Source organism: Ursus arctos, unplaced genomic scaffold, assembly GCF_023065955.2.
Source record: "Ursus arctos isolate Adak ecotype North America unplaced genomic scaffold, UrsArc2.0 scaffold_4, whole genome shotgun sequence".
NCBI lineage: Eukaryota > Metazoa > Chordata > Mammalia > Carnivora > Ursidae > Ursus > Ursus arctos.
In genome coordinates, this window is record NW_026623056.1 from 90,033,926 (window position 1) to 90,051,791 (window position 17,866).

General features: G+C 39.1%; 1 protein-coding gene across 1 annotated transcript in view; it reads right to left on the reverse strand.

Moving 5' to 3' along the window:
- Window positions 1–17,359, reverse strand: part of DSCAM (DS cell adhesion molecule) — a 597,611-nt gene extending 580,252 nt beyond the window's left edge. The window contains 2 exon segments of the mRNA XM_048215087.2: window positions 16,062–16,379; window positions 17,353–17,359. Coding sequence (XP_048071044.2) covers window positions 16,062–16,379; window positions 17,353–17,359 — 325 coding nt within the window.
- Window positions 17,360–17,866: the final 507 nt, after the last annotated feature.

The following is a 17,866-nucleotide window of genomic DNA, read 5'->3' on the forward strand; positions in this document are numbered from 1 at the left end:
TGGCAGTGGTTGCTGAACAGGGACAGAGAGGAGAAGCCAGGCAGGGCCAGAGCACCCGGTGTCAGAGGGCCAGCAGTGGTCATTGTGGGGTGAGGGAGGTGGAGGCTAAGTGGGGCTCTGGGCACCCAAAGACTGGAGAGAGGGCCGCTGAGAACCCATCTAGGGGAGGTGGCACGAGGCAGGACCCTGCAAGAACTGAGGAACTGAGCTCCCAGAGCACGTTCCATTGTCCCATGGCACTTTACTTACAAATGGAAAGAGAAAAGCATTAATGTTTCAAGCTGGCAACAGGAGAGCATTAAGCCAGAACTCTGGGACCTCTCAGCACTGGGCCCTGAGGGACTGCTCCCATCCCAGGAGGTCGGTCCTGATCCAAACTCTGTGCATGCAGCGATCAGGTGATGGGGGATGACGGGGGATGATGGGGTGGAGGAAGTCAGGGGAACGTTTGAAGAATTGGGCACTACAGGGGAGGTGGTGGCCCTCCTCTCCTGATGGGTTGCACTCGGATTGTTCCTACCCCTTTGATTTTTACATCCAAAGTGGTAAAACATAAACAAATGCTCATGTGTTGGATTTCTCTGGAACACCAGACGACTTAGGGCCAGGAGGAGGGTTGGCGCCTATCTTTCCTATTTAGGAAATGGTCATCTGAGGCACAAAGTGACCTCAAAGCACATTAGTTTTATAGAAATTGGGTTTTGTTCTATTATATTTTATAGCTGATCATTTAATAAATTGAGATGTGCCTCGAACAATCAATTACATCTTGAACACACCTTCGGTCAAGCACTGTCTCAGGGACGATGGATAGCCTAACACTTACGGAATGATCAGCTGAAGAAAGAAAATTCAGGTAGCCGAACAACCAGAAGAAAACAAAGACTGATGGGTACAGGTGAGAGGGAAGGAGGGATCCAGGGAGGCTGTGAGTAGCCGGTGGGGAAGGAGGCACTTCAGCTAGCCCCAAAAGACAGGAGGACTTAGAGGTGGAGAGGAAAGAGAGAAAAGAGCAAAGGTGACATGAGCAGGGAATACTCCAGAGACTGTGAGGCACTGGACCAGCACCTTTTGGCTAAACTGGCTTCCCAACCACAACTCCTATGAACAGGCAACAGGTTCACAGAAACCCCCTTTCCTTTATCTGAAAATGGATATAAGATTGACCTCACGTGGTTGTGCCGATTAAAATAAAGAATGCCTTAAAGTACTCGACACAATGTCCAGCACATAACCGCTTTATTCACTGAGTCTCTCTGATTGCTGGCAACAGGAGCTGATCTGAGCTACTGGAAGCTGAAAGAGGAGACATCTTTGAAGACACAGTTGCTTTGGAACCTGCAACTAGGCCCTGGGAAGGGCCCCACAACCTCTTTCTCTTTGATTCTGGCTTCGCCCTTCTTTTTTCCACAGACAGGCTTCATCTGTTTTTCTGGTCCACAAGGAGGATGGAATGTGCCCAAGCATCCCAAGGATAGATGCACGCTCTCTCAAGTCCATTTCAAAGGAAGCAAGCAGGGAAATGGACGGAGCAGCCTGGTTAGCTGCTCTCCCTTAGTATAATCACCTATGAGCAGAGGTTCCAGACCAATCTGTGGGATGTGGATGCCAGAGACAGCTAAGGGGTTTACTGCGGGCTGGGCAGAGCGGCACAGACGTGCAGCTAGTAACTGCTACTGGTATTCTATGAACACCGAGACAACTCTTTAGTAAATAGGTCAGCCAAATATTATTACTTGCTTCTTCTCAAAACAACTTTATCAAGATATGATTGGCATACACTAAAACAACACTGATGAGTTCTGACATGTATATACACCCATGAGGTCACCACCACAATCAAGATAATGAACAGACCAGACCCACCACCTGAAAAGTTAACTTGTTGTCCTTTGTGAACCATCCTTCCCACCCCCTTTCACAGACACCCACTGATGTGCTTTCCATAATTATAGATTCATGTACATGTTTTCGAGTCTTATACAAATGGACTCATACATACGTACATTTTTATCTGGCTTATTTCACTCAGTGTAGTTATTTTGAGATTCCTTCCTGCTATTGAGTTTATCAACATAGTACTCCCTTCTTATCTGTGGTTTTCCTTTTCGTGGTTTCAGTTACCCGTGGTCAACCACGGTCTGGCAGCTCACGATCCTCCTTCTGACATAGCATCAGGTCAATAGTAGCCTCATGCCACCTCACAATGTGCATATCATTCCTCTCACTTCGTCTCATCACGGAGGCATTTTATCATCTCACATCATCACAAGAAAAGGGGTGAGTCCAGCGCACTAAGATATTTTGAAACAGCACACTCACGTAACTTTTATTACAGCACATTGCTTTAATTGGTCCATTTCATGATTGTTGCTGTTAACGTCTTAATGTGCCTAATTATAAATGAAACTTTATCATAGGAACGTATGTATAGGAAAACACACAGTACACAGAGACTTTGTTACTATTCACGGTTTCAGGCATCCACTGGGTACCCTGGAACACACCCCCAGCGGATAAGGGTGGTGGGGGGAGACTCTATAGTCCATTCCCTTTCATCCAATTTTATGGATAAAATTTGTTAACTCATTTGTCTATTGATGGGCTTTGACCGATTTTTGGCTATTACAAATAAAGCTGCTATGAACATCCACATAGAAGTCTTTGCATGGACATATGCTTTGGTTAAATACCTAAGAACAGAATGGCTGGAGTATATGGTAGGTGTATGTTCCTCTTTTAAGGAAATTGCCAAATTATCCTCCAAAGAGGCTGTACCATCTTACGTTACCACCAGAAGCGCATGAGAGTCCCAGCTGATGCATCTCCTCGCTTACACTTGGTCCGGCGATTGTGTTGACTTTTAGATTTGTAGAGATAGTGATCTCACTGCAGTTTTAATCTGCATTTCCTCAAAGGTTGATGATGCTAAACCTCTTTTTATGTGCTTACTAGCTATTGCATATTGCCTCTGTTGCAGTGTCTCTCCAAAACTTTTAACTCATTTTTAAATAGGTTGTTTTCTTGCGATTGAGTTTTTAGATTACATTATATTTCTGAATAAAAGCCCTTTAACAGGTATATGTTTTGGGAGTATTTTCTGCCAGGCTGTGACCTACCTTTTTATTCTCCTAACAATGATTTTAGAGGAGCAAAAGTTTTAAATTCTGATAAAATCCAATATAGCACTTTGTTCTTTTACGGATTGTGTTTTGGGTGTCATATCTAAGAAATCTTTACATAACCCAAGATTGCAAAGATTTTTCTCCCATTTTCTTCAAAAAGTTTATAGATTTATATTTGGATCTATGATGTTAGGTTTTGTATATGACGCAAAGTATGGATTGAAGGTCACTTTATTTATTTTTTTGCAAATGGATACACAACTCTTCCAGCATCATTTGTTAAAACAACTATTCTTTTTTCATTGAACTGTTTTGCACATTTGTCAGATTTCAGGTGTCCATATATGTGTTGGTCAATTTCTGGACTCTGTTTTATATTACTTATGTTTATAATAAAACTTAAAAGTCGTAGTGTTAGCCTTCTTAAATTGCCATTCATTTTTCAGGGTTCTTTGGCTGGTCTAGGTCCTTTGTATTTCCATATAAATTTTATAATAAAGTCATCAGTTTCTATTTGTTTTTTAAAAAAATTCTGCTGAGGTTTTCAGTTTGATTATATTGAATCTATAGATCACTTGAGGAAGAACTGACATCTTAATAATACTGAATCCTCCCAGTCATGAAAAAAAGATTTTTTCTCCTTTACTTACACCTTTCTTACTTCCTCTCAGCAATGCTTTATAATTTTCAGTGTACAGGTCTTTCACATTTCTGGTCAGATACATCCATAAGTATTTCTTATTTTTTATGCTATTTTAAATAGCATTTTTTAAATTATCTACCAATTGTATGTGTTAATCTTACATACTGCTGTTTTTTTATAAACTCACATATTGGTTCCAGTAGCTTTTCTTTTTGTAGATTCCATCAGATTTTCTACATATATGATTGTCATCTACAAATAAAAACAGGTGAACTTGTTTCTTTGCAATCACAATGCCTTTTACTTACTGTTCTTGCCTTATTGCACTGGCTACCATCTCCAGTACAACGTTAAAAAGAAGTGGTGAAAGCACACAGCACACATCCTTGTATTCTTCATCTTTAGAAGAAAATCAGTCTTTCACCATTAAGATGTTGGCTATAGTAGGATTTCTATAGGTGCTTTTTATTAGCATGAGGAAGTTCACTTCTATTCCTGGTTTTCTAAGATATTTTATCATAGGTGAATTTTGTATTTTGTCAATACTTTTCTGCATTGATTGAAGTGATCACATGATTTTTCTTTTTAAAACGTTAATATGGTAAACTACCTGGCTTAGTTTTCAAATATGAAACTAACTTTACATTCTGGAGATAAGGCTGACATGGTAGTGATGTATTATCCTTTTTCTTTGCTGTTGAAATCAATTTGCTAAAATTTTGTTTAGAATTTTTACACCTATACTCATGAGAGATACTTGTATTTTTCTTTTTCTCTTGTAATGTCTTCATCTTATTTTAGTAGCAAGGTAGTGCTGATCTCATAAAATGATTTGGGAAATTATTCTCTCCTTGTCAGTTTTCTGGAAGCGTTTGTGTAGAATTTTTATTATTTCTTCCTTGTGTTTGGTAGAATTCAATGGTAAATCCATTTGAGCCTGGAATTTCATTGTAGAAAATTTTTTTATTACAAATTCAAATTCTTTGAAAGATACAGGGCTCTTCAGTCTATTTCTTCTTGAAAAAGTTTTGGTATTTTATGTCTTTCAAGGAGTTTCTTGTTTCATCTAATTTGTTGAACGTATTGACATACACTTGTCCTTAACAGTTTATTATAATTTTAATATCTGTAGAATATATACTGATATAATCTTCCTCATTCTTGACATTGGTAATTTGTCTTCTTTCTTATTTTCCTTTTCAGTCTGGCCAGAAGTTTCTCAAGTTTATTGATTTTTTTTCCAAAGAAATAAGTTTTGGCTTCATAGATTTTCTGCATTTTATAATTTATTGATTTTCACTCTGATTTTTACTCTTTCCTTTCTGTCTATATTGATTTTAATTTGTTCTTCTTTTCTATTTTTAAGATGGAAGCTGATGCCAGTATTTGAGACCATTTTTTTTTCTTTTTTTTTTTTAATGATTTTTTATTATATTATGTTAGTCACCATACAGTACATCCCCGGTTTCCAATGTAAGGCTCGATGACTCATTAGTTGTGTATAACACCCAGTGCATCATGCAATACATGCCCTCCTTACTACCCATCACCGGTCTATCCCATTCCCCCACCCCCCTCCCCTCTGAGGCCCTCAGTTTGTTTCTCATAGTCCATAGTCTCTCACGTTTCATTCCCCCTTCTGATTACCCCCCCTTTCTTTATCCCTTTCTTCCCCTACCAATCTTCCTAGTTCTTATGTTCCATAGATGAGAGAAATCATATGATAGTTGTCTTTCTCTGCTTGACTTATTTCACTTAGCATTATCTCCTCCAGTGCTGTCCATGTTGTAGCAAATGTTGAGAACTCGTTCTTTCTGATAGCTGAGTAATATTCCATTGTATATATGGACCACAACTTCTTAATCCAGTCATCTGTTGAAGGGCATCTCGGCTCCTTCCACAATTTAGCTATTGTGGACATTGCTGCTATGAACATTGGGGTGCATATGGCCCTTCTCTTCACTACGTCTGTATCTTTGGGGTAAACACCCAGTAGTGCAATGGCTGGATCATAGGGTAGCTCAATTTTTAACTTTTTAAGGGACCTCCACACTGTTTTCCAGAGTGGCTGTACCAACTTGCATTCCCACCAACAATGTAGGAGGGATCCCCTTTCTCCACATCCTCTCCAACAATTGTTGTTTCTTGCCTTGTCTATTTTTGCCATTCTAACTGGCGTAAGGTGGTATCTCAGTGGTTTTGATTTGAATTTCCTTGATGGCTAATGATTTTGAACATTTTTTCATGTGTCTGTTAGCCATTTGTATGTCTTCATTGGAAAAGTGTCTGTTCATATCTTCTGCCCATTTTTTGATTTATTTGTTTCTCGTGTATTGAGTTTGAGACGTTCCTTGTAGATCTTGGATACCAGTCCTTTATCTGTAGTGTCATTTGCAAATATATTCTCCCATTCCGTGGGCTGCCTCTTAGTTTTTCTGACTGTTTCCTTGGCTGTGCAGAAACTTTTAATCTTGATGAAGTCCCATAAATTCATTTTATCTTTTGTTTCTCTTGCCTTTGGGGATGTGTCATGAAAAAGGTTGCTTTGGCCGATGTCGTAGAGGTTGCTGCCTATGTTCCCCTCTAGAATTTTGATGGATTCCTGTCTCACATCGAGGTCTTTCATCCATTTGGAGTTTATTTTTGTGTATGGTGTGAGAGAGTTGTCAAGTTTCATTCTTTTGCATGGAGCTGTCCAATTTTCCCAGCACCATTTATTGAAGAGACTGTCTTTTTTCCACCGGATGTTTTTTCCTGCTTTATCAAAGATTAGTTGCCCAAAGAGCTGAGGGTCCATTTCTGGGCTCTCTATTCTGTTCCATTGGTCTATGTGTCTGTTTTTGTGCCAGTACCATGCTGTCTTTGTGATCACAGCTTTGTAGTACAGCTCGAAATCCGGCATTGTGATGCCCCCAGCTTTGTTTTTCCTTTTCAACAGTTCCTTGGAGATTCGGGGCTTTTCTGTTTCCATACAAATTTAAGGACTATTTGTTCCAGTTCTTTGAAAAATGTCATTGGTATTTTGATTGGGATGGCATTGAAAGTGTAGATTGCTCTGGGTAGCATGGACATTTTAACTATGTTAATTCTTCTGATCCATGAGCATGGAATATCTTTCCATCTTTTTATGTCTTCCTCAATGTCTTTCAAGAGTGATTTATAGTTTCTAGAATATAGGTCCTTTACGTCTCTGGTTAAGTTAATTCCAAGGTAACGTATGGTTTTTGGTGCTATTGTAAATGGGATGGATTCCCTAATTTCTCTTTCTTCGGTCTCGTTATTCGTGTATAGAAATGCAACTGATTTCTGAGCATTGATTTTGTATCCCGCCATGTTACTGAATTGCTCTATAACTTCTGATAGTTGGGGAGTGGCTTCTTTTGGGTTTTCCATATAGAGTATCATGTCATCTGCGAAGAGAGACATTTTGACTTCTTCTTTGCCGATTTGAATACCTTTGATCCCTTTTTGTCATCTGATTGCTGTTGCAAGGACTTCTAGTACTTTGTTGAATAATAGTGGCGAGAGTGGGCATCCTTGTCGAGTTCCTGATCTTAAGGGAAAGGCTTCCAGCTTTTCCCCATTGAGAATAATATTTGCAGTAGGCTTTTCATAGATGGCTTTTATGAAATTGAGAAATGTACCTTCTATTCCTACACTCTGAAGGGTTTTAATCAGGAAAGGATGCTGTATTTTGTCAAATGCTTTTTCGGCATTGATTGAGAGGATCATATGGTACCTGAGTCTTTTCTTGTTGATATGATGTATCACGCTGATTGATTTGCGAATATTGAACCATGCTTGCATCCCAGGTATGAATCCCACTTGATCGTGATGGATAATCCTTTCAATGTACTGTTGGATTCTATTAGCAAGTATCTTGTTGAGGATTTTGGCATCCATATTCATTAGGGGGATCGGTCTGTAATTCTCCTTTTTGAGGGGGTCTTTGCCTGGTTTGGGGATCAAGGTAATATTGGCCTCATAGAATGAGTTTGGTAGCTTTCCTTCTGTTTCTATTTTTTGAAATAGCTTTAGGAGAATAGGTATTATTTCTTCTTTGAATGTTTGGTAGAATTCCCCAGGAAAACCATCCGGGCCTGGAGTTTTGTTATTTGGAAGGTTGTTTATCACTGACTCAATTTCTTCATAATTAATTGGCCTGTTTAAGAAATCAATTTCTTCCGGTTTCAATCTTGGTAGTTTATAGGTTTCCAGGAAGGATTCCATCTCTTCCAGATTGCTTAGTTTATGGGCATATAGCTGTTGATAAAAATTTCTAATAATCCTTCCAATTTCAATGGTGTTCGTCGTGACCTCTCCTTTTTCATTCATAATTTTAATAATCTGGGTCCTTTCTCTTTTCTTTTGGATAAGTGTTGCCAGTGGTCTGTCAATTTTATTGATTCTCTCAAAGAACCAGCTTCTAGTCCTGTTGATCTGCTCTACTGTACTTCTGGTTTCTGCTTGATTGATTTCAGCTCTAATTTTGGTCAACTGCTTCCTCGTGCGTGGATTAGGCCTAGAGACCATTTTTTTTTTTTCTAATCAGGGTTTTTAAAACTAGAAATGTCCCCCCAAGCACTGATTTAGTGGCATCCCCAAAATTTTTTCTTAGATTTTGTGCTTTCACTTTCACTTTCATTCCATTCAAAATACCTTCTATTTCCTTCTGCTTTTTCTTTTGCACAGACTATTTAGAAGTGTGTTATTTAATATCCTAACATTTGGGGATTTCCTGGAGTTACTGATTACTATCTTAATTCCATTGCAGTCAAAGAATATATTTTATATAATTTTATTTTTTTAAAAATTCATCTGAGACTTTCTTCATTCCCCATAATGTGGTTTATATTGATAAATTTATGTGTGACCTTGAAGATAATGTGTATTGTGCTTTTATTGGATTCATTGTTCTCTATTTAAAAGTTAATATGGTCAAATATTTAATAGTGTTGTTCAAATATTCTTTATCCTTGATGATTCTGCCTATTGCTAATTAATAAAAGAGGGCTGTTGAAATCTCTAATGATAAATTTTGATTTGTCTGTTTCTCCTTGAAGTTCTATCAGTTTTTACTTCATGTATTTTGAAGTGCTGTTGTAGGGGGCATAAACATTTAGAACAGTCATATCTTCTGATTTAAATGACTCCTTTATATTATGAAATGAAATTTAACCCTTGTAATATTCTTTTCTCTGAAATATACTTTGATATTAATGTACTTACTCCAATTTTTTTATGTTGTTGATTAAATTTATTTGATTTGATGAGCATAGTACATATTTTAGCATCCTGTAACCTTTAACATATCTGTATCTTTATATTTAAAGTACATTTCTTTTAAGCGATATTTGAAACTAATCTAGCAACTTCTGCCTTTTAAATCAGATAATTGGAGCATTTATATTTAATGTGCATATTGGTATTCCATGGTGCACTGGGTGTTACATGCAAATAATGAATCACGGAACATTTTATCAAAAACTGGGGATGTACTGTATGGTGACTAATATAACAAAATAAAAATTAGAAAAAAAAATAGTAATGTGTATATGGTATGGTTAGGTTTAAATCCATCATCTTGTTTTTTTATTTCTATTTTCTATTTTTACCATCTATTCTTTGTTTCCTTTTTCCTATTTTTTATTCTTTGTTTAGAGTTGAGGATTTTTTTAATGATTCCATTTTTTTCTTTTATTATGAAGATTATTAGCCATAACTGTTTTGCTATATATATAGTGACTGCTTTATATTTTATAGCATACATTTATAACTTATCATAATCTATATTCAGGTGATATTATACAATCTCACATATAAGAAAAAAAACCTTCCAAGAGTATACTTCTACATCTTTACTCCAGGTCTTAGTGTTATTATTGTCATACATTTTACTCATATATATGTTACAAATCTCACAAGACATTATTATTATTATTATTGTTTAAACAGTCAATTGTCTTTTAAAAGATTATAAGTACCAAAAAATTATGATTTAAAGAAATCTACAGATTTGATGTGAACCCCATCAAAATACCAATGGCATTTTTCACAGAACTAATGACCTTTTTCACAGAATCCTAAATTTTTTATGGAACCACAAAAGACCATGAATACCCAAAGCAATCTTGGCTTTGAAAGAAGAACAAAGGAGAGGTATCATGCTCCCTGATTTCAAACTATACTACAAAGCTATAGTAATCCAAGAAGTATGGTACTGACACAAAAACAGACACATATCAATGGAATAGAATAGAGAGCCCAGAAATAAACCCATGCATATGTGATTGATTAATCTATGACAAAGGAGGCAAGAAAATACAATGGGGAAAAGATAGTCTCTTCAATAAGTGGTGCTGGGAAAACTGGACAGCCACATGCCAAAGAATGAAACTGGACCACTTTCTTAACACCATATCAACACACTAAAATCAACTCAAAATGGATTAAAAACTTGAATGTAAGACCTGAAAACAGTACTCCTAGTGGGGGGGGGGGAACAAAGGCAGTAAGCTCTTTGACATTTGTCTTAGCAATATTTTTGGAGGCCAGTCTCCTCATACAAGGAAGAAAAAAGCTAAAATAAACAAATGGGACTCCAATGAACTAAAAAGCTTTTGCACAAAGAACCATTAACAAAATGAAAAGTCAATGCACTGAATGGGAGAAGATATTTGTAAATCAAACATCTGATAAGGGTTAATATCCAAAATATATAAAGAACTCACACAACTTAATATCAAAACAACAACAACAAACACACACAAAAAAATAATCTGATTAAAGATTGGGCAAAGGACTAGACAGACATTTTTCCAAAGACATGCAAATGACCAATAGGTACACGAAAGAATAGTCAATATCATCAATCATCAGTGAAATGAAGTATCACCTCACACTGCTCAGATTTGCTATTATCAAAAAGACAAGAAATAGCAAGTGTTGGCAAGAACGTAGAGAAAAGGGAACCTTCATGTACTGTCGGTGGGAATGTAAAGTGGTGCAGCCACTATGGAAAACAGTATGGAGGTTCCTCAAAAGATTTAAATAGAACCACCATACAATCCAGGACTTCTACTACTGGGTATTTACCTGAAACAAAAACACCAATTCAAAGAGATATATGCACCCCTATGTTACCCGCAGTGTTATTTACAATAGCCGAGATACGGAAGCAACTTAAGGGTCTGTAGATAGGTGGGTAAAGAATATATGGGGTGTGTGTGTGTGTGTGTGTGTGTGTGTGTGTGTGTGTGTGTAAAATAGAAAATTATTCAGACATAAGAAAATGAAATGTTGCTATTTGTGACAACACGGATGGGCCTAGAGGGTGTTATGCTAAGTGAAATAAGTTAAAGACAGACAGATACTATATGATTTCACTTACATGTGGAATCTAAAAAACAGAACAAATGAGCAAACAAAAAACAAAATAGGAATAGACTTAGAGAGAACAAACTGTTGGTTACCAGAGCAGAGAGGTGAACTAGGTGAAGGGGATTAAGAGGTACAAAACTTCTAGTCATAGAACAAATAAGTCATGGGGATGGAATGTGCACCAAAGGGAATGTAGTCAATAATACTGTAAAAACGTCGTGTGGTGACGGATGGTAACTACACTTAGCGGGGGATCATTTTTTAATGTATAAAAGTATCAAATCACTGTGATGTACACCTGAAAGGAATAGGATATTGTCTGTCGTTGCTGTGCTTTAATTTTAGAAAAATGTAATTTGTTTTCCCACGTGGTTACCACTGTCACTTTCTTCTTCCCTTCAAGTAGATCCAAGATTCCATCGGGTGTCGTTTGTCTTCTGATTGTAGGACTTCCTTTAAGACTTCTACAAGTGCAGGACGGCTGCTGATAAATTCTTTTAGCTCTCATGTGTCCAAAAAAGCCTTGATTTTTTAAATAAAAATATTCTACCGGATATAGATACAGATTTCTAGATTTACAAATTCCATTTCCTTTCAGTACTCTAAAGATGTCACTTCTCTGTTTTCTCACATTGATTCTGAAGGGAAATCTGCTGTCATCCTTGTTTTTGTTCCTCTGTGTGTAACGTGTCTTTCTCCTCCGGCTGTTTTTAACGTTTTGTCTTTAGACTGGTCCTGAGAAATTTGATTATGATGCGCCTTGGTGTATCTTTCTTCATGTTATCTTGTGCTTGGCGTTTGCAGGGCTCCTTGGATCTGTGAGTGTACAGTTTTCATCAAATTTGAAAAATTTTGACCAGAATTTCGACTATGTATTTATTTTGTTTGTTTCACCATCCATTCCTCTGCGACTCTATTTGTGTATCAAGCTACTTGAAATATTTTTTTTCCAATTTTCTTTGGAATAGATTTTATTATTTAGGGCTGTTTCAGGTTTGCAGAAAACTTTCACAGAAGGTACAGAGAGTTCCCCAAAGGGATACACTCCCTTTACCCACCCTGGCAGTCTCTCTTGTTATTAACATGTTCCTTAGTGTTATGCATTTGCTCCAATTAAGGAGGCAGTATTTATACATTATTATGAAGTAAAGCTCATAGTTTACCTGAAGGTTCCTTCCGTGCCATCCAGTTCTAAAAAGAATGTTCTGTATCCACCATTAAGGTATCATCCAGAAATTTTACTGCTTAAAAATGTCCTATGATCCACGTATCCACCCCTCATTTCCTCCCCGTAGTCCCTGGAAATCACTGATATTTTTATTGTCTCTATATAGTTTTGCCTTTTCCAGAACGTCAAAGAGTTGTAATCATACATTTTATAGCCTTTTCAGATTGGCTTCTTTCACTTAGTGATATGCATTGACTATTCTTCCATGTCTTTTTCGAGGCTGCATAGCTTATTTCTTTACATTGCTAAATAATACTCCATTGTATGGATATACCACAATTTGTTTATAGTTACAGGAAAAAAATTATTCCAATGCTTGTTAAAATGTAAAGGAAGACTTTACTCAAGACTATTGCAAGTAGGACTCATGACTATTCCAACAGGGGAGAGAAATTTTTCTCAACTCCAAATACAGCAGACAAGTGGGGCTTTCTAGCCAAAGGGCAGAGTGAGGGGATCAGTTGATAGAAGATTACCCAGAGGAGACATGAAGGCTAAAGGCAGGACTGACTCACACATCAAAGTAAGATGAGGAACTTGATCAGATGTCAGAGTGGCAGGATGTCAAAGGGAGGGGATGACTGAGTAGGAGTCTTACTAAAACTGGGCTCCAGAAGGACAGACAGAAGGTCAAGGTTGAAGACTAGTGGAGAACAGGGCTCACAGGAGCCTGACTAAGGTTTCTGCAAGGAAAGAGTCTTTGTTATTACCCACTCACATACTGAAGGACCTCCTTGTTACTTCTAAATTTTGGCAATTACGCATAAAGCTGCTATAAAAATTCCGTGTGTAGGTTTGTACGTCCCCATCTGGAAACTCAAGGCAGTGTACTGGGGCAGTCACAGGGCTCGCCTGCTTCTTCCAGCTTCTCTAGGATCACTCTCTTCTATCAGGTGATGGCCAGTCTTGACAATGGTGACTCTGTATGTCTTGCCTGCTTCTTGTTGTTCCTGCTTCTTCCAGCTTCTCTAGGATCACTCTCTTCTATCAGGTGGTGGCCAGTCTTGACAATGGTGACTCTGTATGTCTTGCCTGCTTCTTGTTGTTTCAGAGGAAAGAGTAAATTCAGCCCCTGCCACTCCACCTTGGCCAAGAGCAGAAGTCCCAGTCAGATGCTATCAACCCCAGTAAATGAAAGAGGAAACAATCACTAGAATTTTTTTTTTTTACTTGTCCAAGGTCATACTGCTGATGACTATTTGCTGGGGGCCAGGGGTGGGCCAAGGGTGGAACTGCTTCAAGAGGTCTGTCTGCATTCCAGTCCTTGGAACAGAAAGGGGAAGAGGTACTTGACTGTGGAGTGCAAGGTGACCCAGCCTTGCTGATTCATGACACATGATGGATGAAAAATCCACTCTTGCTGACACCCAGACCTAAGTCCAAGTTGCTGGAAACTGTGAAGAATGAGAATTTCCTATACTGCCAAAGGAGAGATTATGAGGCCATTTTACCCAATGGATTATTCCAGGAAAACCCCAACACCAATCGAGAGGGACCCTGAGACACTTAGGAAGACCTGATGTGTAGGGGCTACCCCATGAGCCAGCCTTCCCTCTGCTCCAATCTGCACTCCAGCCGTCACTGGGTAGCGCAGACCGGACACCCCCACCTGCCCTTCCAAACAGCCGTCCAGTTCCATGCTAGCATCTACATGAAAAGGGTGAAACCAGATTTTCAAGATTCCAATCAAAAATCTAAAATATTATTATTACAGTCACAATATCTTCACAACAAGAAGTAAAATTAAATGAGAAAACAAAGTTCATGTGGGTGACGTGACTGTCCAGCTTGTAAGTTCCCACGGACGCAGAAAACACGTGTTTGCTGGACTCGGTAGGAGTCAGGGGTCAGGAATACCAGCCCATGGACAGCGCGAACGTACTCATGCGGAAGTGGAAGGTGGCCCCGCCGCCAGACGATGCCCTTTCCACCCCTAAAACATGCACTGTCACCCAAAAGCAATCAATTCCATGACAAATTTCCCAAATGGCAGTTAAAACAGGAGTAAGCACTGAATTCCTTTATCTGACAGGAAGCCCAAGAAAGAAATAGCGGATTAACACATACAAGCATAGCTGTTTGAAGTTCTGGGTTTTTCTGTAAGTGGCACTTTGTAGATCATAAACATGTTTCCATAACACATCATTACCATTTGCAGCCTGCCAAGCAAAAGGCACTCGCTCTATCCTCCTGTTTGTCAGGTTTAGAGGTCTCTGTGCAAATTTCATTTGCTTTATTTTAATTATTTGGGGTATCAACTTTTCATATCTCTTGATTAGAGCCCATCTTCCTCTCCTAAGTGCGCTCTTGCCCAGGTGCTAGAATTCATGAGCGTGTCACGGAGATCGAAACAGAGTTGGGAAAATGACTAGCTAGCAGAATGAACCGCCGTCTAATGTTGGATTGCTTGCATCAAAGGGATCAAGTGCAGGGATTCAGAGACATCTCATAATTCGCTCACGTTGTGAACTCTTCAAGCAACACCTCCTCGCTTCCTGCAGGCATTATTACAAAGCTCCCCCAGCTACCTGGTGCATTAGACAACAATCAAAGTCGCACTCTCTTTGCCCTGACATTATATTGTGTCAGTCTACCGTAGTACTTGCAAGGCGAAGCTTAAAAATATTTAAAACAGTGTTTGCTAACTAGAGTCTAGCTGTAAGCTTGTTTCTCGGGGCTTTGCTAAATCTACAGAATGACACAGCGTGTCCTGTATGTATACCTTTTTATGTCTGTGAATCTCAGACTGTATTCCTGGGTTGACTTGTAAGAATGTGATTTTAAAAATACAGAACATGTTGTTATGAAAGACTATGGACTCTGAGAAACAAACTGAGGGCTTCAGAGGGGAGGGGGGTGGGGGAATGGGGTAGACCAGTGATGGGTAGTAAGGAGGGCACGTATTGCATGGTGCACTGGGTGTTATACACAACTAATGAATCATCGAACTTTACATCGGAAACCGGGGATGTACTGTATGGTGACTAACATAATATAATAAAAAATCATTAAAATAAATAAATAAATAAATAAATAAATAAATAAACAAACAAATAAATAAATAAAAATCCAAAAAAAAAAAAAAAAAGGAAAGGGACACAACAAACTCAGGATTTACTCTTTGGCAACATCCTAGCAACAGGGGACACAGTCAAAATTGTTAAAATGATCCTTTTTTTATTTCACAAGGAAGACAAGAATATTTGGCTGGTTCTGTTTCAGTTACATTACACCTTAATGCCAAGGTTTTACTCCGCTTCAGCTGTGTGAACTCCCCCCTCCCCTTCTCCTCCCCACTCCCCCCACGGTCTGCCTCTAGGAAGGGGTACAGCGGGGGCTGGGCAGCAGGAGCAGGAAGCAAACACACTGGGTTTGAGACACTGAAAAGTCTGAGTCGCAGTATCAATCAGTCAAAATATAATACATTGGGGTTACAGTTTAAACCTTACCCACTTGCTATCACTAATTTCACGTCTTAGTTCCAGGGGCACAAGGCATTTTGAAACCCAGTCAAGGGGTGCCTGGATATCTCAGAGAAGCCACGGTCAGTGTCAGAATGAACTGACCATAGGGTTTCCACTGGTCCTCAGCTGATGGCACCTTATGGTTTGTCACTGGCTCCCCCTCCCCCCGCCCACCATCCCAAGCAGGCACAGAGGGAACAAAGAGGAGGAACAGTACTCACCAGCCTTGATGTGGACATCCTGACTTCTAATTTTCCCTGAAGGATTTTCAGCTGTGCAATAGTAAGTATTATCATGGATTAAGGTACTAAAGCTTGAAGGAGGGAAGGGAAAAATTTGGAGAGTGCCATTGGCGTGGACGTGGCGGATCCCGGGGACATCGTAGATCTCCTCGCCCGTCGCTAGGTACCATCTGAGAGACACAGGAGGGACGCCTGCAGCGGGGCAGGGCACCAGGGTCCCCGTGGTGCTCGCAAACACTACCTCTTGCAGAGATGCATTGACAAAGTAGAGGCTGGAGTGAAGGTCCTCACTGAAAACTACAAGAAGACAACACAAGAATCGGTCAGTAAGGCACGAGCTCCAAACGTGGCCTTCGGTCAGCCTGGCCTCACAAGGTTGTTTTGAGAAACAATTGCCAGGTTTGACTCAAATGAAATAATTCAAAATCGCTCAACTACTATGGACAGAGAGGCTGGTACTAAGCAATAAGCTACTATCCTCACTTCAGACCTTGTACACGAACGGAGAAATTATCCCAGATCTCAGCTTGCAGTGGCTTACTTAGCAGCCTGTTCCCCACACCCCGTTCTGCCTCCACAGTACTGACCACTACTGGGATTTACGCTATGAATTTTGTATTCATCTATCGTCTGTCTCCCCTTCTAGTGCCTGAGCCCCATGAGAACAAAGTCATGATCTGTTCGCGCTTTTACCCAGAGCACAGAGCCTAACACCCAGCAGGTGCAGGGTGAACAGAAGCTAAAGGAACCAACGACTAGGTCCAGCGACTAGGACCAAATTGCTCTGGGTGGGAGGTACACTGAGAGATATTCCAGAATGAAATTAGTCACAATTCTGAATAATTAAAGTCTATGTTTATAGGTAAAACATTTTAAAAAGCACAACTAGTTTTCTAAAAACAGTGTCCATAAGTCAAGCAGAGAAAGACAATTATCATACAGTTTCACTCATTTATGGAACATAAGAAATAGCAGGGAGATCGGTAGGAGAAGGAAGGGAAGAATGAAGGGGGGGTAAACAGAAGGGGGAATGAACCATGAGAGACTGTGGACTCTGGGACACAAACTGAGGGCTTCAGAGGGGAGGGGCGTGGGGAATGGGATAGACCGGTGATGGGTATTAAGGAGGGCACGTATTGCATGGAGCACTGGGTGTTGTACGCAAACAATGAATCATGGAACACTGCATCAAAAACTAAGGATGTGCTGTATGGTGATTAACATAACATAATAAAAAATTTAAAAAAAATAAAAACAGTGTCCAATCAACGATACATTGTGTTTTTGTGTTTGTTTTTTTATTGAGAGGTACAGCACTAATACAGAGAACTCCGACAGAAGCATCACCCAACTGCACCAGCCCATGACAGTTTCTGCTCTGATTTCTATATTTCCTCTCCTGGTCCATCTGCCTACATGCCGTACCTACATGATTAGTCCATGTAATAATGTGTATACATAAAATACACTGTTGTTATAGGCCGTGCTTCATTCTCCTAACATTATTTCATACACCAAATTCCGTTTTTCTATACAGACCTTGCAAGTAAATACTGGATGCATATTTTCCCTAATACAATTTTCTATTTTCCTGATCTTAGTTATTTAAATCGTTTCTGTTTTAACTGCTACAAATAAAACATCTACAAACCAGCTCACACATATTTGGCTTTTTAATTCACTGACTGAGTACCCATGTCGCACTCAGTAACAAATAGTCACAGAGTGTCATTTGCGTGAACAAAGGAAACAACTTCTAGAATCCAAAAATTAACCAGAAGATT